Source organism: Salmo salar, unplaced genomic scaffold, assembly GCF_905237065.1.
Source record: "Salmo salar unplaced genomic scaffold, Ssal_v3.1, whole genome shotgun sequence".
NCBI classification, from domain to species: Eukaryota; Metazoa; Chordata; class Actinopteri; order Salmoniformes; family Salmonidae; genus Salmo; species Salmo salar.
Window position 1 is genome coordinate 1,067 of NW_025548464.1, and position 27,117 is coordinate 28,183.

The following is a 27,117-nucleotide window of genomic DNA, read 5'->3' on the forward strand; positions in this document are numbered from 1 at the left end:
AATATCTTGGATTTCAGATCAAACAGCTCATGAAGACAGCATACAATGTCACATTTATTTGAGGATTATTTTCACACATATCTTGTTTTACCCATTTAGAAAAATGAAATCAATAATTCTAGTTATTTGAATAAGTACCTATTTGACCAATTCAATTATAGTGTATTAAAATAGTCAAAAGTTTAGTATTTGGTGCCATATTCTTGACTGCAATGACTAAACATCAAGTCTGGTGACTGCCATGATCGAGGAAAGACCAAGTGAACAATAATGAGTGAGGAAGTTACAGAGGCTGTGCAACAAAACATGCTAACCCCTCACCATTACCTGGGCCAACAGAGGCTACAACAAAACATGCCAACCCAAAACAAAACAGAGGCTAAAATAAAACAAACCTCTCACCATTACCAAAACAGAGGCTACAAACAAAACAGCTAACCTCTCACCATTACCAAAACAAGATACAACAAAACATGCTAACCCCTCACCAATACCAATGGAGCAGAGGATATAATGAAACATGCTAACCCTCACAATTAAACAGAGGCTACAAATAAAACATACCAATCTCACCATTACCAACAACAGAGGCTACAACAAAAAAATCCTCTCACCATTTAAATAGAGGCTAAAAAAAAAACATGCTAACTCTCACCAAACAATAACAGAGGTACAACAAAAAGTAACTTTTCACCATTACAATCAACAGAGGATACAAATAAAACATGCTAACCCCCTCACCATTACAAATAACAGAGGGTAATAAAAACATGAACCCTCACCATTACTCAATAACAGAGACTACAACAAAACATGCTAACCCTCACCATTACCAATAAACAGAGGCTACAATAAAACATGCTAACCTCTCACCATTACAAATACAGAGGCTACAAGGAATTAAAACAGTACAACAAAACAGAGGATATAATAAAACATGCTAACTCTCTCACATTAGCAAAATAGAGGATACAACAAAAAAAGCTAAACCTCCTCACCATTACCAATAACAGAGGCTAGTCAAAACATGCTAACCCCTCTCACCATTACCAATAACAGAGACTACAATAAAAAGTAATCACCATTACCAATAAAGAGGACAAACAAAAATGCAATCCTCACCAACAAAACAGAGGATACAACAAAACATACTAAACAAAACAGGAGGCTACAAAAAAATAACTCTCACATTACTAAAAACAGAGGATACAACAAAACATGCTAACCCTCTCACCACTTAGTTCTAATAACAGAGGCTACAACAAAACATGCTAACTTCCATTACCAATACAGAGGATACAACAAAACATGCTACACTATCATTACAATAACAAGAGGATATAAATAAAATGAACCTCTCACCATTACCATAATAACAGAGGATAAAAAAACATGCTAACTAACATTACCAACAAAGAGGACAACAAAACATGCTAACCTCTCTACCATTAAATACAAGGTACAACAAAAACATGCTAACCTCTCACCATTACTGAATAACAGAGGATACAATAAAACATGCTAACCTCTCATCATTACTAATAACAGAGGCTACATCAAAACATGCTAACTCTCACCATTAACTCAAATAAAAGGTGAATTTGAAATGTCACCTAATATGAAATATTTTCTCAAATAAAATGCTGGAGCATAGCACCAAATTTAAAATGTAAGTTTTCACTCTCCAAACACATAGGTGTGGACGGGGAAAAGGGATTTTGGTGGACAGTTATCACTTGCTGAACAATTACAGTGAATATGACTCAGAGTTCCAGTCTGCAGTGTGGGATCCTCCAGTCCAGCAGAGAGGAGCCTCACTGAATTTTCAGGTCATTGCTATCAGGTCAGCCTTCTCAGTGTGTGAGGGGTGAACGGGAGAACTGACATCACTTTAAGGATGTGTTGTGAGCTTACAGCCAGTGAGTTGCCAACACAGGAAGAAATACAGATGAAACAGGTTGTAAAAATGATAGTTTAGGCTTTCCTGCTTACACTGTAAAGCGTGCACTAATAATGTGTATATCGTGCATTTATGGTTCAATGCTACAACCTTTCATGACCAGTTTGTACTATAGTTTAAGAGTTTTCAGCTGTAGAAAGTTTAGTCAGCCAATGAAAATACTGTTGTTCCTAAATACAGTAAAGTTTGTTCCGAGGGATAGTTACATGGGTACTTAGAGCCAGTCAGCCAATGAAAATACTGCTATGATTACAATTTATTTTGGTGTGTGTTATTTACATGAATACTTACAGAGCTTTCCTGCAGCCTCACAGCTGGGAGCAGTCTCTCTACGACCCTCCTCTGAGTCTTGTATTCCTTCAGGTTAAACACATCCAGAACCTCCTACGATATCTGCAGCATGTAGGCCAGCGCTGAACACTGAGCAAGGGAGAGGTTTTTGGATCTGTTCTCTGACCTCAAGCACTCTTGGATTTCCTCCTGTACTGACAATGGTCTTTCATCTCTATCAGACAGTGGAAGAGATTGATGCACCTCTCAGGGGACATGTTCTTCCTTTGCATCACCTTAAGGGATCGGATTGTTTTCTGGATGCTCTCCGGACTGCTTTCTGTCTGTGTCACCAGACCTCGTAGGAGTTTCTGATTGGACACTAGTGACATGCCATGAAGGAAGCGGACGAAAAAGGTCCAGGTGTCATTCTTACTCTCCAAGGCTTTATCCACGGTACTCTTCAGCAGCTCATGCAAGGTTAGCTCTTCAGACACACCTCTAGACTTTCGCTTGAGGAAAGGCTTCAGTGCATCCATGTTCCTGGCTGTGTAACAATGGTACATGTAGACAGCTGAGAGAAACTCCTGAATGCTGAGATGAACAAAGCAGTACACCACTCTCTGAAATATCACAGACTCTTCTTTAAAGATTTGTGTGCACACTCCTGAGTACACTGAGGCTTCTTTGACATCAAGGCCACACTCTTTCAGGTCTTCTTCATAGAACATGAGATTACCCTTCTCCAGATTTTCAAACGCCAGCCTCCCCAGCTTCAGAAGAATTTCCTTATCTGACTCCATGAGCTCCTCTTGATCCATCTCATCTCTCTTCCATGATACTTCTGGTTCTTCAGGCTGGTCTGAATGAGCAGGAAGTGTATGGACATCTCAGTCAGAGTCGTGGGCATCTCTCTCCTCTTGTCTGTCCTCAACATGTGTTCAAAGACTATTGCAGAAATCCAACAGAACACCGGCATGTGGCACATGATGTGGAGGCTCCTTGATGTCTTTATGTGTGAGATGATTCTGCTGGCCAGGTCCTCATCACTGAATCTCTTCCTGAAGTACTCCTCCTTCTGTGGGTCATTGAACCCTCGTACCTCTGTCACCTGGTTAACACACTTAGGGGGGATCTGATTGGTTGCTGCTGGTCGGGAGGTTATCCATAGGAGAGCAGAGGGAAGCAGATTCCCTTGATGAGGTTTGTCAGCAGAACATCAATAGATGATGTCTGGGTGACATCAGACACCTTTTCATTGTGCTGGAAATCTAATGGAAGTCTGCTTTCATCCAAACCATCAAAGATGAACATAGCTTTACAGGCAGTGAGTTTCTTTGCATTGCCTATGTCTAGTTCTGTGTGGAAGTCATTTAAAAAGTCTGAGAAGACTGTACTGACGATCTTTGATCAAGTTCAGCTCCCGGAAAGGAAGCACAAATATGATCTCCACATCTTGGTTTGCCTTCCCTTCAGCCCAGTCTAGGATGAACTTCTGCACAGAGACTGTTTTTCCGATGCCAGCGATGCCCTTGGTCAGCACAGTTCTGATGCTTCTCTCTTGGCCAGCTAAGGGTTTAAAGATGTCATTGCAGTGGATTGCTGTGTCATGTGAGGTTGGTGTCCTGGATGCTGTCTCTAGATGCCACACCTCATGTTCATTGTTAACACCTTCACTCTCTCCTTCTGTGATGTAGAGCTCTGTGTAAATCCTGTTGAGGGGAGTTTGGTTCCCTGCTGTTTCCATGCCTTCTATCACACATTCATACCTCCTTTTCAGACTGGCTTTATGGTTTACTATAGCTCTCTGCAGGCTGTCATCCACTACAAGGGAGGAGTAAAATGGATGTGTATCAGACACAGTCATTGACAGGATGAAATGTGGGCCTCCACAACTACAGTAACTTATATTATCTCATATTATTGTAGTTAACTACATTTAAATCATATTGAGGTATTGACTTAGCACAGGTCTGCAAGTGTTCTTACTGTTTTCAGAGCCTCTTGCATCATTGGGTTCCCTCAGGTTCTGTAGTACAGGAAGTGTTCTGGATCTCTTTCTACACTGAGGACAGTCATAGTCTCCTGAAGGAGCAGGTTTCTCCCAGTATCTGGTGATGCACTGTCTGCAGAACCTGTGTCCACAGGTGATAGAGACCGGATCCCTCAGAACCTGCTGACACACTGCACACCTGGACTCATCCTCTGGCAGAGTAGACCATCCACTACAGAGATAAAGGAGAGAGAGATACTGATCCTCTGGCAGAGTAGACCATCCACTACAGAGATAAAGAAGAGAGAGATAATGATCCTCTAACAGAGTAGACCATCCACTACAGAGATAAAGGAGAGATACTGATCCTCTAATAGAGTAGACCATCCACTACAGAGATAAAGGAGAGAGAGATACTGATCCTCTAACAGAGTAGACCATCCACTACAGAGATAAAGGAGAGATACTGATCCTCTAACAGAGTAGACCATCCACTACAGAGATAAAGGAGAGAGAGATACTGATCCTCTAACAGAGTAGACCATCCACTACAGAGATAAAGGAGAGATACTGATCCTCTGGCAGAGTAGACCATCCACTACAGAGATAAAGGAGAGAGAGATACTCATCCTCTGGCAGAGTAGACCATCCACTACAGAGATAAAGGAGAGAGAGATACTGATCCTCTGGCAGAGTAGACCATCCACTACAGAGATAAAGGAGAGAGAGAGAGACTTGTAGATGTTACTACTGATCCTCTAACAGAGTAGACCATCCACTACAAGGATAAAGGAGGGAGAGATAGTGATCCTCTAACAGAGTAGACCATCCACTATAGAGATAAAGGAGAGAGAGATACTGATCCTCTGGCAGAGTAGACCATCCACTACAGAGATAAAGGAGAGAGAGATACTGATCCTCTAACAGAGTAGACCATCCACTACAGAGATAAAGGAGAGAGAGAGAGATACTGGTCCTCTAACAGAGTAGACCATCCACTACAGAGATAAAGGAGAGAGAGATACTGATCCCTCTAACAGAGTAGACCATCCACTACAGAGATAAAGGAGAGAGAGAGAGATACTGGTCCTCTAACAGAGTAGACCATCCACTACAGAGATAAAGGAGAGAGAGATACTGATCGTCTGGCAGAGTAGACCATCCACTACAGAGATAAAAGAGAGAGAGATACTGATCCTCTGGCAGAGTAGACCATCCACTACAGAGATAAAGGAGAGATACTGATCCTCTAACAGAGTAGACCATCCACTACAGAGATAAAGGGAGAGAGATACTGATCCTCTAACAGAGTAGACCATCCACTACAGAGATAAAAAGAGAGAGATACTGATCCTCTGGCAGAGTAGACCATCCACTACAGAGATAAAGGAGAGATACTGATCCTCTAACAGAGTAGACCATCCACTACAGAGATAAAGGAGAGAGAGATACTGATCCTCTAACAGAGTAGACCATCCACTACAGAGATAAAGGAGAGAGAGATACTGATCCTCTAACAGAGTAGACCATCCACTACAGAGATAAAGGAGAGAGAGATACTGATCCTCTAACAGAGTAGACCATCCACTACAGAGATAAAAGGAGAGATACTGATCCTCTAACAGAGTAGACCATCCACTACAGAGATAAAGGAGAGAGAGATACTGATCCTCTAACAGAGTAGACCATCCACTACAGAGATAAAAGAGAGAGAGATACTGATCCTCTGGCAGAGTAGACCATCCACTACAGAGATAAAGGAGAGATACTGATCCTCTAACAGAGTAGACCATCCACTACAGAGATAAAGGAGAGAGATACTGATCCTCTAACAGAGTAGACCATCCACTACAGAGATAAAGGAGAGATACTGATCCTCTAACAGAGTAGACCATCCACTACAGAGATAAAGTAGAGAGAGATACTGATCCTCTAACAGAGTAGACCATCCACTACAGAGATAAAGGAGAGAGAGAGAGATACTGGTCCTCTAACAGAGTAGACCATCCACTACAGAGATAAAGGAGAGAGAGATACTGATCCTCTAACAGAGTAGACCATCCACTACAGAGATAAAGGAGAGAGAGATACTGATCCTCTGGCAGAGTAGACCATCCACTACAGAGATAAAGGGAGAGAGATACTGATCCTCTGGCAGAGTAGACCATCCACTACAGAGATAAAGGAGAGAGAGATACTGGATCCTCTAACAGAGTAGACCATCCACTACAGAGATAAAGGAGAGAGAGAGAGATACTGGTCCTCTAACAGAGTAGACCATCCACTACAGAGATAAAGGAGAGAGAGATACTGATCCTCTGGCAGAGTAGACCATCCACTACAGAGATAAAGGAGAGAGAGAGAGACTTGTAGATGTTACTACTGATCCTCTAACAGAGTAGACCATCCAATACAAGGATAAAGGAGGGAGAGATAGTGATCCTCTAACAGAGTAGACCATCCACTATAGAGATAAAGGAGAGAGAGATACTGATCCTCTGGCAGAGTAGACCATCCACTACAGAGATAAAGGAGAGAGAGATACTGATCCTCTAACAGAGTAGACCATCCACTACAGAGATAAAGGAGAGAGAGAGAGATACTGGTCCTCTAACAGAGTAGACCATCCACTACAGAGATAAAGGAGAGAGAGATACTGATCCTCTAACAGAGTAGACCATCCACTACAGAGATAAAGGAGAGAGAGAGAGATTCTGGTCCTCTAACAGAGTAGACCATCCACTACAGAGATAAAGGAGAGAGAGATACTGATCGTCTGGCAGAGTAGACCATCCACTACAGAGATAAAGGAGAGAGAGATACTGATCCTCTGGCAGAGTAGACCATCCACTACAGAGATAAAGGAGAGATACTGATCCTCTAACAGAGTAGACCATCCACTACAGAGATAAAGGAGAGAGAGATACTGATCCTCTAACAGAGTAGACCATCCACTACAGAGATAAAAGAGAGAGAGATACTGATCCTCTGGCAGAGTAGACCATCCACTACAGAGATAAAGGAGAGATACTGATCCTCTAACAGAGTAGACCATCCACTACAGAGATAAAGGAGAGAGAGATACTGATCCTCTAACAGAGTAGACCATCCACTACAGAGATAAAGGAGAGAGAGATACTGATCCTCTAACAGAGTAGACCATCCACTACAGAGATAAAGGAGAGAGAGATACTGATCCTCTAACAGAGTAGACCATCCACTACAGAGATAAAGGAGAGATACTGATCCTCTAACAGAGTAGACCATCCACTACAGAGATAAAGGAGAGAGAGATACTGATCCTCTAACAGAGTAGACCATCCACTACAGAGATAAAAGAGAGAGAGATACTGATCCTCTGGCAGAGTAGACCATCCACTACAGAGATAAAGGAGAGATACTGATCCTCTAACAGAGTAGACCATCCACTACAGAGATAAAGGAGAGAGAGATACTGATCCTCTAACAGAGTAGACCATCCACTACAGAGATAAAGGAGAGATACTGATCCTCTAACAGAGTAGACCATCCACTACAGAGATAAAGTAGAGAGAGATACTGATCCTCTAACAGAGTAGACCATCCACTACAGAGATAAAGGAGAGAGAGAGAGAGAGATACTGGTCCTCTAACAGAGTAGACCATCCACTACAGAGATAAAGGAGAGAGAGATACTGATCCTCTAACAGAGTAGACCATCCACTACAGAGATAAAGGAGAGAGAGATACTGATCCTCTGGCAGAGTAGACCATCCACTACAGAGATAAAGGAGAGAGAGATACTGATCCTCTGGCAGAGTAGACCATCCACTACAGAGATAAAGGAGAGAGAGATACTGATCCTCTAACAGAGTAGACCATCCACTACAGAGATAAAGGAGAGAGAGAGAGATACTGGTCCTCTAACAGAGTAGACCATCCACTACAGAGATAAAGGAGAGAGAGATACTGATCCTCTGGCAGAGTAGACCATCCACTACAGAGATAAATTAGAGAGAGATACTGATCCTCTAACAGAGTAGACCATCCACTACAGAGATAAAGGAGAGATACTGATCCTCTAACAGAGTAGACCATCCACTACAGAGATAAAGTAGAGAGAGATACTGATCCTCTAACAGGGTAGACCATCCACTACAGAGATAAAGGAGAGAGAGAGAGATACTGGTCCTCTAACAGAGTAGACCATCCACTACAGAGATAAAGGAGAGAGAGATACTGATCCTCTGGCAGAGTAGACCATCCACTACAGAGATAAAGGAGAGAGAGATACTGATCCTCTGGCAGAGTAGACCATCCACTACAGAGATAAAGGAGAGAGAGATACTGATCCTCTAACAGAGTAGACCATCCACTACAGAGATAAAGGAGAGAGAGAGAGATACTGGTCCTCTAACAGAGTAGACCATCCACTACAGAGATAAAGGAGAGAGAGATACTGATCCTCTGGCAGAGTAGACCATCCACTACAGAGATAAAGGAGAGATACTGATCCTCTAACAGAGTAGACCATCCACTACAGAGATAAAGGAGAGATACTGATCCTCTAACAGAGTAGACCATCCACTACAGAGATAAAGGAGAGAGAGATACTGATCCTGTAACAGAGTAGACCATCCACTACAGAGATAAAGGAGAGAGAGATACTGATCCTCTAACAGAGTAGACCATCCACTACAGAGATAAAGGGAGAGAGATACTGATCCTCTAACAGAGTAGACCATCCACTACAGAGATAAAGGAGAGATACTGATCCTCTAACAGAGTAGACCATCCACTACAGAGATAAAGGAGAGAGAGAGAGATACTGGTCCTCTAACAGAGTAGACCATCCACTACAGAGATAAAGGAGAGAGATACTGATCCTCTAACAGAGTAGACCATCCACTACAGAGATAAAGGAGAGAGAGATACTGATCCTCTGGCAGAGTAGACCATCCACTACAGAGATAAAGGAGAGAGAGATACTGATCCTCTAACAGAGTAGACCATCCACTACAGAGATAAAGGAGAGAGAGATACTGATCCTCTAACAGAGTAGACCATCCACTACAGAGATAAAGGAGAGAGAGATACTGGTCCTCTAACAGAGTAGACCATCCACTATAGAGATAAAGGAGAGAGAGATACTGATCCTCTGGCAGAGTAGACCATCCACTACAGAGATAAAGGAGAGAGAGATACTGATCCTCTAACAGAGTAGACCATCCACTACAGAGATAAAGGAGAGAGAGATACTGATCCTCTAACAGAGTAGACCATCCACTACAGAGATAAAGGAGAGAGAGAGATACTGGTCCTCTAACAGAGTAGACCATCCACTACAGAGATAAAGGAGAGAGAGATACTGATCCTCTGGCAGAGTAGACCATCCACTACAGAGATAAAGAGAGAGATACTGGTCCTCTAACAGAGTAGACCATCCACTACAGAGATAAAGGAGAGAGAGATACTGATCCTCTAACAGAGTAGACCATCCACTACAGAGATAAAGGAGAGATACTGATCCTCTAACAGAGTAGACCATCCACTACAGAGATAAAGGAGAGAGAGATACTGATCCTGTAACAGAGTAGACCATCCACTACAGAGATAAAGGAGAGAGAGATACTGATCCTCTAACAGAGTAGACCATCCACTACAGAGATAAAGGAGAGATACTGATCCTCTAACAGAGTAGACCATCCACTACAGAGATAAAGGAGAGAGAGATACAGAGTAGACCATCCACTACAGAGATAAAGGAGAGAGAGATACTGATCCTCTGGCAGAGTAGACCATCCACTACAGAGATAAAGGAGAGAGAGAGAGATACTGGTCCTCTAACAGAGTAGACCATCCACTACAGAGATAAAGGAGAGAGAGATACTGATCCTCTAACAGAGTAGACCATCCACTACAGAGATAAAGGAGAGAGAGATACTGATCCTCTAACAGAGTAGACCATCCACTACAGAGATAAAGGAGAGAGAGAGATACTGATCCTTTAACAGAGTAGACCATCCACTACAGAGATAAAGGAGAGAGAGATACTGATCCTCTAACAGAGTAGACCATCCACTACAGAGATAAAGGAGAGAGAGATACTGATCCTCTAACAGAGTAGACCATCCACTACAGAGATAAAGGAGAGAGAGATACTGATCCTCTAACAGAGTAGACCATCCACTACAGAGATAAAGGAGAGATACTGATCCTCTAACAGAGTAGACCATCCACTACAGAGATAAAGGAGAGAGAGATACTGATCCTCTAACAGAGTAGACCATCCACTACAGAGATAAAAGAGAGAGAGATACTGATCCTCTGGCAGAGTAGACCATCCACTACAGAGATAAAGGAGAGATACTGATCCTCTAACAGAGTAGACCATCCACTACAGAGATAAAGGAGAGAGAGATACTGATCCTCTAACAGAGTAGACCATCCACTACAGAGATAAAGGAGAGATACTGATCCTCTAACAGAGTAGACCATCCACTACAGAGATAAAGAGAGAGAGAGATACAGAGTAGACCATCCACTACAGAGATAAAGGAGAGAGAGATACTGATCCTCTGGCAGAGTAGACCATCCACTACAGAGATAAAGGAGAGAGAGAGAGATACTGGTCCTCTAACAGAGTAGACCATCCACTACAGAGATAAAGGAGAGAGAGATACTGATCCTCTAACAGAGTAGACCATCCACTACAGAGATAAAGGAGAGAGAGATACTGATCCTCTAACAGAGTAGACCATCCACTACAGAGATAAAGGAGAGAGAGAGATACTGATCCTTTAACAGAGTAGACCATCCACTACAGAGATAAAGGAGAGAGAGATACTGATCCTCTAACAGAGTAGACCATCCACTACAGAGATAAAGGAGAGAGAGATACTGATCCTCTAACAGAGTAGACCATCCACTACAGAGATAAAGGAGAGAGATACTGATCCTCTAACAGAGTAGACCATCCACTACAGAGATAAAGGAGAGAGAGATACTGATCCTCTAACAGAGTAGACCATCCACTACAGAGATAAAGGAGAGAGAGATACTGATCCTCTAACAGAGTAGACCATCCACTACAGAGATATAAGAGGGTGCAGTAATAAACTCAGTTACAACAAATTACAAATTACAACAACATATCTATATGTGGTGACGTACCTTCGGTCAAAGGTGATTGATTTTCCACCACTGGAATTAACAGGATGATCCATGGAGAAGTCACTGTTCATAGACAGACAGCTGGGATCAGTATACTGTGTTCATAGACAGACAGCTGGGAACAGTATACTGTGTTCATAGACAGACAGACAGCTGGGAACAGTATACTGTGTTCATAGACAGACAGCTGGGAACAGTATACTGTGTTCATAGACAGACAGACAGCTTGGAACAGTATACTGTGTTCATAGACAGACAGCTGGGAACAGTATACTGTGTTCATAGACAGACAGACAGCTGGGAACAGTATACTGTGTTCATAGACAGACAGCTGGGAACAGTATACTGTGTTCATAGACAGACAGACAGCTGGGAACAGTATACTGTGTTCATAGACAGACAGCTGGGAACAGTATACTGTGTTCATAGACAGACAGCTGGGAACAGTATACTGTGTTCATAGACAGACAGCTTGGAACAGTATACTGTGTTCATAGACAGACAGCTGGGAACAGTATACTGTGTTCATAGACAGACAGCTGGGAACAGTATACTGTGTTCATAGACAGACAGCTGGGAACAGTATACTGTGTTCATAGACAGACAGCTGGGAACAGTATACTGTGTTCATAGACAGACAGCTGGGAACAGTATACTGTGTTCATAGACAGACAGCTGGGAACAGTATACTGTGTTCATAGACAGACAGCTGGGAACAGTATACTGTGTTCATAGACAGACAGCTGGGAACAGTATACTGTGTTCATAGACAGACAGCTGGGAACAGTATACTGTGTTCATAGACAGACAGCTGGGAACAGTATACTGTGTTCATAGACAGACAGCTGGGAACAGTATACTGTGTTCATAGACAGACAGCTGGGATCAGTATACTGTGCTGTCTGAGTGTGGTAGTAGCCTCTGGAATGAATAACATGTCCACAACACCATTACTAGAATTTTGTGCCTGAGACCTACCACAATACCCCATTCAAAGGTACTTAAATATATTGACTTGCTCATTCACCCTCTGAATGGCACACATACACAATCCATGTCTCAATTGTCTCAAGGCTTAAAAATCCTTCTTTAACCTCCCCTTCATCGACACAGATTGAAGTGGATTTAACAAGTGACATCAATAAGGGATCATTGCTTTCACCTGGATTCACCTTGTCAATCTACGTCATGGAAAAAGCAGGTGTTCATAATGTTTTGTACACTCAGTGTCTTAAAATATATGACATAAACAACAAATGATAAGCAGATGCTTTACAGTATATACTCAGATACTCAAAATACATCTGGTTTCAGATCTTGAAGGTTCTCCTCTTCAATAGTAATATCATCAATTCTGACCAGTAACTTACCTGGGGTCAAAGGTCCCTGATCCATCACTAAAATGTATAGGATGATGCATAGAGGAGTCACTCTTCATGGACAGATGACTGGGTACTGGAGAGACTGATCTCAGAGTTTGGTTAGAGAATCTGGAAAACATAATGAATCACCATCAAACTACAATATATATAATATATAAAACCATATTTCAATAGATAAAATACATTACATAAAGCACTAAAATATATGCTGACATAAAGCATTAAAATATGTGCCATTACATTAATTAAACATTGAATTATGTGACATTACATAAATCAACAAACATCAACAAACAAAATAAATGTGAAAACATTAACACCCTCCTAATATTGAGTTGTCACATACAGATACTGATTCACTTCATCTCAGTTCCACTTGAATCCTTCAGAGTCTATTGATGCACATACTTTATAGTATGTCCATATGTACAGTACCAGTCAAACAGTAACACAATAAAACATCAATATGTCTATATATACAGTACCAGTCAAACAGAACACATTAAAACAAACAATAATGAGACTATACGGAGTACCAGTACTGAGTCAATATGCAGGGGTACCAGGTAGTTGAGGTAATAATGAGACTATAAGGAGTACCAGTACTGAGTCAATGTGCAGGGGTACCAGGTAGTTGAGGTAATAATGAGACTATAAGGAGTACCAGTACTGAGTCAATATGCAGGGGTACCAGGTAGTTGAGGTAATAATGAGACTATAAGGAGTACCAGTACTGAGTCAATGTGCAGGGATACCAGGTAGTTGAGGTAATAATGAGACTATAAGGAGTACCAGTACTGAGTCAATGTGCAGGGGTACCAGGTAGTTGAGGTAATAATGAGACTACAAGGAGTACCAGTACTGAGTCAATGTGCAGGGGTACCAGGTAGTTGAGGTAATAATGAGACTATAAGGAGTACCAGTACTGAGTCAATGTGCAGGGGTACCAGGTAGTTGAGGTAATAATGAGACTATAAGGAGTACCAGTACTGAGTCAATGTGCAGGGGTACCAGGTAGTTGAGGTAATAATGAGACTACAAGGAGTACCAGTACTGAGTCAATGTGCAGGGGTACCAGGTAGTTGAGGTAATAATGAGACTATAAGGAGTACCAGTACTGAGTCAATGTGCAGGGGTACCAGGTAGTTGAGGTAATAATGAGACTACAAGGAGTACCAGTACTGAGTCAATGTGCAGGGGTACCAGGTAGTTGAGGTAATAATGAGACTATAAGGAGTACCAGTACTGAGTCAATGTGCAGGGGTACCAGGTAGTTGAGGTAATAATGAGACTATAAGGAGTACCAGTACTGAGTCAATGTGCAGGGGTACCAGGTAGTTGAGGTAATAATGAGACTATAAGGAGTACCAGTACTGAGTCAATATGCAGGGGTACCAGGTAGTTGAGGTAATAATGAGACTATAAGGAGTACCAGTACTGAGTCAATGTGCAGGGGTACCAGGTAGTTGAGGTAATAATGAGACTATAAGGAGTACCAGTACTGAGCCAATGTGCAGGGGTACCAGGTAGTTGAGGTAATAATGAGACTATAAGGAGTACCAGTACTGAGTCAATGTGCAGGGGTACCAGGTAGTTGAGGTAATAATGAGACTATAAGGAGTACCAGTACTGAGCCAATGTGCAGGGGTACCAGGTAGATGAGGTAATAATGAGGCTATAAGGAGTACCAGTACTGAGTCAATGTGCAGGGGTACCAGGTAGTTGAGGTAATAATGAGGCTATAAGGAGTACCAGTACTGAGTCAATGTGCAGGGGTACCAGGTAGATGAGGTAATAATGAGGCTATAAGGAGTACCAGTACTGAGTCAATGTGCAGGGGTACCAGGTAGTTGAGGTAATAATGAGGCTATAAGGAGTACCAGTACTGAGTCAATGTGCAGGGTACCAGGTAGTTTAGGTAATTGAGGTAATATGTAAATGTAGGTAGATGTAAAAGTGACTAGGCAATCAGGATAGAGATTACATGTCCTCGTCCAGGGATTGCACACACACACACACACACACACACACACACACACACACACACACACACACACACACACACACACACACACACACGTGGAGGGAACGTTGTGTTTGTTTAATATTGTTTTAGGACTATGAAAATGGACAAAAGTATTAGCCTATGGATTATGAAAACAACCAAAAGAAATGTGAAAATGGGAGAGGAGAAATGACTAGAGACAGTGTTGTTTAACTCACTGACCATGACCCATGAGTTCTTCTTACCTTTGTTCAGTAGAAAAGTCTCCCTCTCTAAACTCTATAGGTGTACCCATAGACCGATCACTCTTCATGGACACACAGCTGGGTACAGGGGAGGCTGTTCTCTCCGGCTTGATTGGTCTTCAACACAACAGAGACAAACATTACATCTCTCATCTACTCTGATCTCAGATGGGAACATAAGAAGAGCTCCAACATGCAACATATCACTTTACAGAAATGTTCGGAAATGTGCCTTTATGGTTTAAAGAAATTATGGAAGAGATTGGTGTGTTATTTCACTATCTAATCATGGCATGGCGTTGTTCAGTGACAGACATGTATTTGTTTAAAATCTATCACTTGATGGTTTCATTTCAGAGAGAGAAATAATGTTTTTTTGCTAAATGCTATATATCTGCCTCACTCTCAGAGAAATCAGTAGTACTGCTAGGTTTAACACAGTAATAATATATATCTGCCTCACTCTCAGAGAAATCAGTAGTACTGCTAGGTTTAACACAGTAATAATATATATCTGTCTCACTCTCAGAGAAATCAGTAGTACTGCTAGGTTTAACACAGTAATAATATATATATGCCTCTCAGAGAAATCAGTAGTACTGCTAGGTTTAACACAGTAATAATATATAACTGCCTCTCAGTGAAATCAGTAGTACTGCTAGGTTTAACACAGTAATAATATATATCTGCCTCTCAGAGAAATCAGTAGTACTGCTAGGTTTAACACAGTAATAATATATATCTGCCTCTCAGTGAAATCAGTAGTACTGCTAGGTTTAATACAGTAATAATATATATCTGCCTCTCAGAGAAATCAGTAGTACTGATAGGTTTAACACAGTAATAAAATATATCTGCCTCTCAGAGAAATCAGTAGTACTGCTAGGTTTAATACAGTAATAATATATATCTGCCTCTCAGAGAAATCAGTAGTACTGCTAGGTTTAACACAGTAATAATATATATCTGCCTCTCAGTGAAATCAGTAGTACTGCTAGGTTTAATACAGTAATAATATATATCTGCCTCTCAGAGAAATCAGTAGTACTGATAGGTTTAACACAGTAATAAAATATATCTGCCTCTCAGAGAAATCAGTAGTACTGCTAGGTTTAATACAGTAATAATATATATCTGCCTCTCAGAGAAATCAGTAGTACTGCTAGGTTTAATACAGTAATAATATATATTTGCCTCTCAGAGAAATCAGTAGTACTGCTAGGTTTAATAGAGTAATAATATATATCTGCATCACTCTCAGAGAAATCAGTAGTACTGCTAGGTTTAACACAGTAATAATATATATCTGTCTCACTCTCAGAGATCAGGCTATATGGAGTACCAGTACTGAGTCAATGTGCAGGGGTACCAGGTAGTTGAGGTAATAATGAGACTATAAGGAGTACCAGTACTGAGTCAATGTGCAGGGGTACCAGGTAGTTGAGGTAATAATGAGACTATAAGGAGTACCAGTACTGAGTCAATGTGCAGGGGTACCAGGTAGTTGAGGTAATAATGAGACTATAAGGAGTACCAGTACTGAGTCAATGTGCAGGGGTACCAGGTAGTTGAGGTAATAATGAGGCTATAAGGATTACCAGTACTGAGTCAATGTGCAGGGGTACCATGTAGTTGAGGTAATAATGAGACTATAAGGAGTACCAGTACTGAGTCAATGTGCAGGGGTACCAGGTAGTTGAGGTAATAATGAGACTATAAGGAGTACCAGTACTGAGTCAATGTGCAGGGGTACCAGGTAGTTGAGGTAATAATGAGACTATAAGGAGTAAAAGTACTGAGTCAATGTGCAGGGGTACCAGGTAGTTGAGGTAATTGAGGTAATATGTACAGGTAGGTAGATGTAAAAGTGACTAGGCAATCAGGATAGAGATTACATGTCCTCGTCCAGGGATTGCACACACACACACACACACACACACACACACACACACACACACACACACACACACACACACACACACACACACACACACACACACACACACACACGTGGAGGGAACGTTGTGTTTGTTTAATATTGTTTTAGGACTATGAAAATGGACAAAAGTATTAGCCTATGGATTATGAAAACAACCAAAAGAAATGTGAAAATGGGAGAGGAGAAATGACTAGAGACAGTGTTGTTTAACTCACTGACCATGACCCATGAGTTCTTCTTACCTTTGTTCAGTAGAAAAGTCTCCCTCTCTAAACTCTATAGGTGTACCCATAGACCGATCACTCTTCATGGACACACAGCTGGGTACAGGGGAGGCTGTTCTCTCCGGCTTGATTGGTCTTCAACACAACAGAGACAAACATTACATCTCTCATCTACTCTGATCTCAGATGGGAACATAAGAAGAGCTCCAACATGCAACATATCACTTTACAGAAATGTTCGGAAATGTGCCTTTATGGTTTAAAGAAATTATGGAAGAGATTGGTGTGTTATTTCACTATCTAATCATGGCATGGCGTTGTTCAGTGACAGACATGTATTTGTTTAAAATCTATCACTTGATGGTTTCATTTCAGAGAGAGAAATAATGTTTTTTTGCTAAATGCTATATATCTGCCTCACTCTCAGAGAAATCAGTAGTACTGCTAGGTTTAACACAGTAATAATATATATCTGCCTCACTCTCAGAGAAATCAGTAGTACTGCTAGGTTTAACACAGTAATAATATATATCTGTCTCACTCTCAGAGAAATCAGTAGTACTGCTAGGTTTAACACAGTAATAATATATATATGCCTCTCAGAGAAATCAGTAGTACTGCTAGGTTTAACACAGTAATAATATATAACTGCCTCTCAGTGAAATCAGTAGTACTGCTAGGTTTAACACAGTAATAATATATATCTGCCTCTCAGAGAAATCAGTAGTACTGCTAGGTTTAACACAGTAATAATATATATCTGCCTCTCAGTGAAATCAGTAGTACTGCTAGGTTTAATACAGTAATAATATATATCTGCCTCTCAGAGAAATCAGTAGTACTGATAGGTTTAACACAGTAATAAAATATATCTGCCTCTCAGAGAAATCAGTAGTACTGCTAGGTTTAATACAGTAATAATATATATCTGCCTCTCAGAGAAATCAGTAGTACTGCTAGGTTTAATACAGTAATAATATATATTTGCCTCTCAGAGAAATCAGTAGACTGCTAGTGCTCTCAGAGAAATCAGTAGTACTGCTAGGTTTAACACAGTAATAATATATATCTGTCTCACTCTCAGAGATCAGGCTATATGGAGTACCAGTACTGAGTCAATGTGCAGGGGTACCAGGTAGTTGAGGTAATAATGAGACTATAAGGAGTACCAGTACTGAGTCAATGTGCAGGGGTACCAGGTAGTTGAGGTAATAATGAGACTATAAGGAGTACCAGTACTGAGTCAATGTGCAGGGGTACCAGGTAGTTGAGGTAATAATGAGACTATAAGGAGTACCAGTACTGAGTCAATGTGCAGGGGTACCAGGTAGTTGAGGTAATAATGAGGCTATAAGGATTACCAGTACTGAGTCAATGTGCAGGGGTACCAGGTAGTTGAGGTAATAATGAGACTATAAGGAGTACCAGTACTGAGTCAATGTGCAGGGGTACCAGGTAGTTGAGGTAATAATGAGACTATAAGGAGTACCAGTACTGAGTCAATGTGCAGGGGTACCAGGTAGTTGAGGTAATAATGAGACTATAAGGAGTAACAGTACTGAGTCAATGTGCAGGGGTACCAGGTAGTTGAGGTAATAATGAGACTATAAGGAGTACCAGTACTGAGTCAATGTGCAGGGGTACCAGGTAGTTGAGGTAATAATGAGACTATAAGGAGTACCAGTACTGAGTCAATGTGCAGGGGTACCAGGTAGTTGAGGTAATAATGAGACTATAAGGAGTACCAGTACTGAGTCAATGTGCAGGGGTACCAGGTAGTTGAGGTAATAATGAGGCTATAAGGATTACCAGTACTGAGTCAATGTGCAGGGGTACCAGGTAGTTGAGGTAATAATGAGACTATAAGGAGTACCAGTACTGAGTCAATGTGCAGGGGTACCAGGTAGTTGAGGTAATAATGAGACTATAAGGAGTACCAGTACTGAGTCAATGTGCAGGGGTACCAGGTAGTTGAGGTAATAATGAGACTATAAGGAGTAACAGTACTGAGTCAATGTGCAGGGGTACCAGGTAGTTGAGGTAATAATGAGACTATAAGGAGTACCAGTACTGAGTCAATGTGCAGGGGTACCAGGTAGTTGAGGTAATAATGAGACTATAAGGAGTACCAGTACTGAGTCAATGTGCAGGGGTACCAGGTAGTTGAGGTAATAATGAGACTATAAGGAGTAACAGTACTGAGTCAATGTGCAGGGGTACCAGGTAGTTGAGGTAATAATGAGACTATAAGGAGTACCAGTACTGAGTCAATGTGCAGGGGTACCAGGTAGTTGAGGTAATAATGAGGCTATAAGGAGTACCAGTACTGAGTCAATGTGCAGGGGTACCAGGTAGTTGAGGTAATAATGAGACTATAAGGAGTACCAGTACTGAGTCAATGTGCAGGGGTACCAGGTAGTTGAGGTAATAATGAGACTATAAGGAGTACCAGTACTGAGTCAATGTGCAGGGGTACCAGGTAGTTGAGGTAATTGAGGTAATATGTACAGGTAAGTAGGGGTAAAAGTGACTAGGCAATCAGGATAGAGATTACATGTCCTCATCCAGGGAGAGCGCACACACACACACACACACACACACACACACACACACACACACACACACACACACACACACACACACACACACACACACACACACACACACACACACACACACACACACACACACACACACGTGGAGGGAACGTTGTGTTTGTTTAATATTGTTTTAGGTCTATGAAAATGGACTAAAGGATTAGCCTGTGGATTATGAAAACAACCAAAAGAAATGTGAAAATGGGAGAGGAGAAATGACTAGAGACAGTGTTGTTTAACTCACTGACCATGACCCATGAGTTCTTCTTACCTTTGTTCAGTAGAAAAGTCTCCCTCTCTAAACACTATAGGATGACCCATATACCAGTCACTCTTCATGGACACACAGCTGGGAACAGGGGAGGCTGGTCTCTCCTGCTTGATTGGACTTCAACACAACAGAGACAAACATTACATCTCTCATCTACTCATTTTCAGAAATGTTCATAAATTAGATTTTATTGTTTAAGTGTGTTTTTTCACTATCTAATCATGGCATCGGATTGTTCAACGACAGACATGTATTTGTTTAAAATCTATCACTTGATGGTTTCATTTCAGAGAGACAATGTTTTTTTGCAAAATGTTATATATCTGCCTTTCTCTCAAATGAACGGCTCGGTCTTATGTAGCAAAATTTGAAATTGTGTTTTTCACATTTGATAATAGTAGAGCCTCAGAGCTAGAACATGGTATATCATACACTACAGTTGAGGAACAGTGGAAAAGTGTTTCTGCTTTGGAAGATGATATACTTGTAACCTCACTTTGAGAAAATGGCCTTTTAATGTTTTGGTACCTGCTGGAGAGCTCTTTTTGGTCTACATTATTTTGCATGTACATGTTTTTGCATTTTGCATCTACATGTTATTTTGGCAGATAATGTCACCCATCTAAATAAATAGTTTTATATATATAATTAACTAAATGTGTGATGTTTATGGTTAACTTGTTATGGATAGGGGGCAGTATTTTCACGGCCGGATAAAAAACGTACCCGATTTAATCTGATTATTACTCCTGCCCAGAAACTAGAATATGCATATAATTATTAGCTTTGGATAGAAAACACTCCAACGTTTCTAAAACTGTTTGAATGGTTCTGTGAGTATAACAGAACTCATTTGGCAGGCCAAAACCTGAGAAGATTCTGTACAGGAAGTACCCTGTCTGACCATTTCTTGGCCTTCTTGATCATCTCTATCCAAAACAGGGGATCTCTGGCATAACGTGACATTTTCTAACGCTCCCATGGGCTCTCAGAAGGCGCCAGAACTTTGAATGATGACTTTGCAGGCCATGGCTGAAAAACAGTAGCGCATTTGGATAGTGGTCGATCTGAGAACAATGAGACTGGGGGCGCATGCACGAGGAGACTCCATGTTTTTATTTTTTCATCTTTGAACTAGGCTCATAATCTGAGGTAGCAACTACGTCAGATCTACAAATCAATGAGCTAGACCTATCCATTTGGTTTGCAACTCTGTGAACCTACGCAACTCTGTGAACCTGCGATGCAACGATTTCAATGCATATCCAATTACCCAGCAGCCATTTAGAAACAACAAGTCATCAAAAAAGTGTTATTTCTTAATAAAAAATGTATTCTGGATGTTTAAAATCGGCCACATCTGAAAAAGAGGACAGGGACATGCGTTTTGTTTAGGTGGTATACCTTTTTCTGAAAACAAATATGGTTAACCATGACCAGAAAATGGTTAACGTTTAGGACTGTGGGCCACCACAATATGTACCCAAGCGAACAGGGATAGCACTCACAAAGTAGCCAGAACCCTGTTAATAATAATAAGTTACCTGATAATAATAATAATAATAATAATAATAATTGAGGTCAGCCTACAAGGTTAATAGTAATTTACCCGAGGTCGGCGTTCACGGTTATTGCCGACAGGTCTCATTGATAACAATAGAGAAGCTGCCATTTTAACGCAGAACAATGAGCTGGGAATAGAATGTTCAGAATGTGAGTTGGCGTCATGGTGCTCAATTGAACTAGTAAGAGCTGGCAGGGTGAAAAATGACCTAAAATAAGGTCTGTTTTTAGCGATTACTTCATAACATAACGTAATATTATGAAACTGAGCTCAATGGAGGATGCAATGAACTAGTTTTCATCAGAAAAAAAACATTGTTAAAACTGTCATGTGTCCAGCCTACTTGAGGCGCCCGAAAATAATATTCAAAAGTTCGGTCCTTGGACACAGAGGGGTTAAACACTAAAGTTACAGTCCATCTAGTGAAGAGAGGAGAATCGGACAGAGGTAACTTCTGCCGAAGTCGGTCCCTCTCCTTGTTCGGGCGGTGTTCGGCGGTCGACACTACCGGCCTTCTAGCCATCACTGATCCACTTTTCATTTTCCATTGGTTTTGTCTTGTCTTCCATCACATCTGGTTCCAATCCCATCAATGACATGTTGTGTATTTAACTCTCTGTTTCCCCTCATGTCCTTGTCGGAGATTGTTTGTTGTATGTAGGTGTTTATTGTTATTCTGGTGTGGGACGGGTTTCGCACCCTCTATTTGTTATTTTGTATACTTTGGTTTTCTGAGGTTTTGATGTTTATTAAACAGCTCCATTTTTACCAAGTTCATTCTCCTGCGCCTGACTTCCCTGCCACCAGCACGCAACGCATTACAGCATCCGTCAACGAGAGAGGGAGAAGCCTCCACGGGATTTAACAGGTGGAAGAAACAACCGGGGAGCTCCATCGGTCCACAAGAAATGCAGGCAGCCGGTGATGATGTAGTGTTAGCTAGGATAACTAAGATGCTGCTGTTAGAGTAGCTAACTAGCTTACCTAGCTGTACCGACTAGCTAGGATAACTAGGATGCTGCTGGTAGAGTAGCTAGCTAGCTTACCTAGCTGTACCCGACTAGCTAGGATAACTAGGATGCTGCTGGTAGAGTAGCTATCTCGCTTTCCTAGCTGTATCGACTAGCTAGGATAACTAGGATGCTGCTGGTAGAGTAGCTAGCTAGCTTACCGAGCTGTATCGACTAGCTAGGATAACTAGGATGCTGCTGGTAGAGTAGCTAGCTAGCTTACCTAGCTGTACCGACTAGCTAGGATAACTAGGATGCTGCTGGTAGAGTAGCTAGCTAGCTTACCTAGCTGTACCGACTAGCTAGGATAACTAGGATGCTGCTGGTAGAGTAGCTAGCTAGCTTACCTAGCTGTACCGACTAGCTAGGATAACTAGGATGCTGCTGGTAGAGTAGCTAGCTAGCTTACCGAGCTTTATCGACTAGCCAGGATAACTAGGATGCTGCTGATAGAGTAGCTAGCTAGCTTTCCTAGCTGTACCGACTAGCTTGGCTAGCTAGCAGGTCGTTCGTCTGTAACCTCGTCTCGAGGATGATGATGAATCCGGTGAACAACAAAATGAAACAAGGACAGAGAGTGAAAAGGATCTGGCGACACTCATACTGTCCCTGACCGTAAAGCAAAAGCAAATTGAACAATAAACTTCGACATCTCAACACTGTAGCGAACTCCATCGTTGGTATCCAAGATCACCTCAGCCACTCTGCGCGTAACCGGGACAATATGCTTGGCGCCGCACCGGACGTGGACGCGGGCAGTTTTGTACAGGGACGGGGACAGTTCCAGAATGCGGACATGAGCAGTGCAACACAATCAACTAAACCCAGTCTTTCATTTTTTATTATTATTATGAAAAACTATATGTATAGTAATGTATAGTAATGTATAGTATTGTATAGTAATGTATAGTAATGTATAGTATTGTATAGTATTGTATAGTAATGTATAGTAATGTATAGTATTGTATAGTAATGTATAGTAATGTATAGTATTGTATAGTATTGTATAGTATTGTATAGTAATGTATTGTATTGTATTGTATAGTAATGTATTGTATTGTAATGTATTGTATTGTAATGTATAGTATAGTATAGTATTGTATAGTAATGTATTGTATTGTATAGTAATGTATTGTATTATAATGTATTGTATTGTATTGTAATGTATTGTATTATATTGTATAGTATTGTATAGTATTGTATAGTATTGTATAGTATTGTATAGTAATGTATAGTATTGTATAGTATTGTATAGTATTGTATAGTATTGTATAGTAATGTATTGTATTGTATTGTATTGTATTGTATTGTAATGTATTATATTGTATTGTATTGTATTGTAATGTATTGTATTGTATAGTAATGTATAGTATTGTATAGTATTGTATAGTAATGTATTGTATTGTATTGTATTATATTGTATTATAATGTATTGTAATGTATTGTAATGTATTGTATTGTATTGTATTGTAATGTATTGTAATGTATAGTATAATATTGTATAGTATTGTTTAGTAATGTATTGTATTGTATTGTATTGTATTGTATTGTAATGTATTGTATTGTAATGTATTGTATTGTATTGTATTGTATTGTAATGTATTGTGTTGTATTGTATTGTATTGTATAGTAATGTATAGTATTGTATAGTATTGTATTGTATTGTATTGTAATGTATTGTATTGTAATGTATTGTATTGTATTGTATTGTATTATAATGTATTGTAATGTATTGTAATGTATTCTATTGTAATGTATTGTAATGTATTGTAATGTATAGTATAGTATTGTATAGTAATGTATTGTATTGTATTGTATTGTAATGTATTGTAATGTATAGTATAGTATTGTATAGTAATGTATAGTATTGTATAGTATTGTATAGTATTGTATAGTAATGTATTGTATTGTATTGTATAGTAATGTATTGTATTGTAATGTATTGTATTGTAATGTATAGTATAGTATAGTATTGTATAGTAATGTATTGTATTGTATAGTAATGTATTGTATTATAATGTATTGTATTGTATTGTATTGTAATGTATTGTATTGTATTGTATTATATTGTATAGTATTGTATAGTATTGTATAGTATTGTATAGTATTGTATAGTAATGTATAGTATAGTATAGTATTGTATAGTAATGTATTGTATAGTAATGTATTGTATTGTATTGTATTGTATTGTAATGTATTCTATTGTAATGTATTGTATAGTAATGTATTGTATTGTAATGTATTATATTGTATTGTATTGTAATGTATTGTATTGTATAGTAATGTATAGTATTGTATAGTATTGTATAGTAATGTATTGTATTGTATTGTAATGTATTGTATTGTATTGTATTGTAATGTATTGTAATGTATAGTATAATATTGTATAGTATTGTTTAGTATTGTATTGTATTGTAATGTATTGTATTGTAATGTATTGTATTGTATTGTAATATATTGTATTGTATTGTAATGTATTGTGTTGTATTGTAATGTATTGTGTTGTATTGTATTGTATAGTAATGTATAGTATTGTATAGTATTGTATTGTATTGTATTGTATTGTAATGTATTGTATTGTATTGTAATGTATTGTATTGTATTGTATTGTATTATAATGTATTGTAATGTATTGTAATGTATTCTATTGTAATGTATTGTAATGTATTGTAATGTATAGTATAGTATTGTATAGTAATGTATTGTATTGTATTGTAATGTATTGTAATGTATAGTATAGTATTGTATAGTAATGTATTGTATTGTATTGTAATGTATAGTAATGTATTGTATTGTGTTATAATGTATTGTATTGTATTGTATTGTATTGTAATGTATTGTAATGTATTGTAATGTATTGTAATGTATTGTATTGTATTGTATTGTAATGTATTGTATTGTATTGTAATTCATTGTATTGTAAAAAAGTCAGCCAGAGTTGACGTGGGCCATCGTTCAAATAAAGAGATGCCTCCCTGACCACCAGTGTGTTTGGATATAATGAAGATCAGTTCAGTGAAGAAGAACCACTAGAGTTCTGATCAAAGAACCCTATAAAGGGTTCTATATAGAAGTTTAGTGGTTCTGTATATTAAGCAAGATAGAACCCTTCTTGGTTTAAACAGGAGTGAATACCGTGTTGATATAATGGTAATATTGTCTGAATTCCGCTTGTAACAACAATCAGAACTAGTAAAACAATAAAGTTATGCCTGCCAACATATTAGGCAATAATTAAGAGTAGGCAAAACGATTGTGTCATACCAAAATTCTATAGGTGTGTGTGTGTTGGTGAGACAACCACATATCACAGTCAAATATACAGGATACAAACATTTCATTCCAGCTATATAGTGTTTTGCAAAAGAAAAATTCATACACAAAAAATCTATGAATTAAAATCTTAGAACAACAATATTTTACAGACTCCTGAAGGTACCCGTAAGCAATCATTTCTGATGAAAAATAATAAATGTGAAAAAATTGTCGGTATAACATTTTAGAAACAAAGTTCTTAAACGACATTGTCATCTCACCTCTTAGTTTTGATGTCATGTCCCCCAGAGAGATGCATTTTAGAGGCAGGGCCCCCTTCCTTCCTCTCCCCAGAGAAACTCATTTTAGAGGCAGGGCCCCCCTCCTCTCTCTCCCCAGAGAAAATAATTTTAGAGGCAGGGCCCCCCTCCTCTCTCTCCCCAGAGAAACTCATTTTAGAGGCAGGTTCCCCCTCTCTCTCCCCAGAGAGACTCATTTTAGAGGCAGGGCCCCCCTCCTCTCTCTCCCCAGAGAGACTCATTTTAGAGGCAGGACCCCTAAACAGAGATCCAGCACGTTGGTTGTGGTTAACACAGTGACAACTAATTATTGAATATCAATTGTTGTATTTTATTCATTATCTCTTAGAAATAAAACATTTACTAACAGACATAGAAAGACACATCCAAACAGTTAGGTGATTTAATATTTTTCACCCTTTCTCCATGTAGTGGAACTAATAATAATAAAACAATTTAACAACAATAATATTAATAATAATAATGTGTCACTTTCTCTTTTAATAATTTCTCTCATTCTAGTGTGTTGCTTTGTTTAACAGGTATGATATTATTATGCTGTTACTGAATTCAGTTCATAATAACAATGTTAAGAAAAGTATGTTCAGTGGTTTCAAACCAAATTACACAGGAAAGAGGAGCTCATTGTAGTTTAGAAAACAAATTTTACGATATTTTGAAAGACGATTTACAACTTATACATAAAAATATACAAATTGTAAAATAACCACAATATACGAATATATGAACAATATGTTTTTGAATTTGACTTGACTACGCCCAGTTAGCGCCATTTTGTATGATTGAACTGTCACATAACTGTCCCAGGTGAAATGGACTGTTAGATCTGAGTGTTTTACTGTCAGTCACTATACTAAAATAACACCATACATTTAATTTCTCTACACACTTTACAATAATCCCTGAGAAGATTCTTACCTTGTAGCCTGA

The 27,117-nt window shown here is 39.5% G+C and overlaps 1 protein-coding gene across 4 annotated transcripts; it reads right to left on the reverse strand.

The window, feature by feature from the left end:
• Positions 1 to 3,056: 3,056 nt before the first annotated feature.
• Positions 3,057 to 26,236, reverse strand: LOC123733078 (uncharacterized). Of its 4 annotated transcripts, XM_045712396.1 has the most exons (8): positions 26,149 to 26,236; positions 20,039 to 20,155; positions 17,189 to 17,305; positions 15,008 to 15,124; positions 12,746 to 12,865; positions 11,376 to 11,438; positions 4,220 to 4,455; positions 3,057 to 4,054 (listed from the first exon to the last, which is right to left on the reverse strand). In XM_045712396.1, the coding sequence occupies exons 1-8, from the start codon at positions 26,229 to 26,231 to the stop codon at positions 3,600 to 3,602; spliced, it is 1,308 nt and encodes a 435-aa protein (XP_045568352.1). In that variant the 5' UTR covers positions 26,232 to 26,236; the 3' UTR covers positions 3,057 to 3,599. The 4 variants fall into 4 exon arrangements, with proteins under 4 accessions (XP_045568352.1, XP_045568354.1, XP_045568353.1 ...); XM_045712398.1 differs by lacking the exon at positions 15,008 to 15,124; XM_045712397.1 differs by lacking the exon at positions 11,376 to 11,438.
• Positions 26,237 to 27,117: the final 881 nt, after the last annotated feature.

Excerpts from the sequence above, each read along its gene's own strand:
- LOC123733078 (XM_045712396.1), bottom strand. The coding sequence starts at position 26,231 with ATGAGTTTCTCTGGGGAGAGGAAGGAAGGGGGCCCTGCCTCTAAAATG. Across the intron at positions 20,156-26,148 it reads CATGACATCAAAACTAAGAG|TCCAATCAAGCAGGAGAGAC; the intron begins GTGAGATGACAA and ends GTTGTGTTGAAG. Across the intron at positions 15,125-17,188 it reads GACTTTTCTACTGAACAAAG|ACCAATCAAGCCGGAGAGAA; the intron begins GTAAGAAGAACT and ends GTTGTGTTGAAG.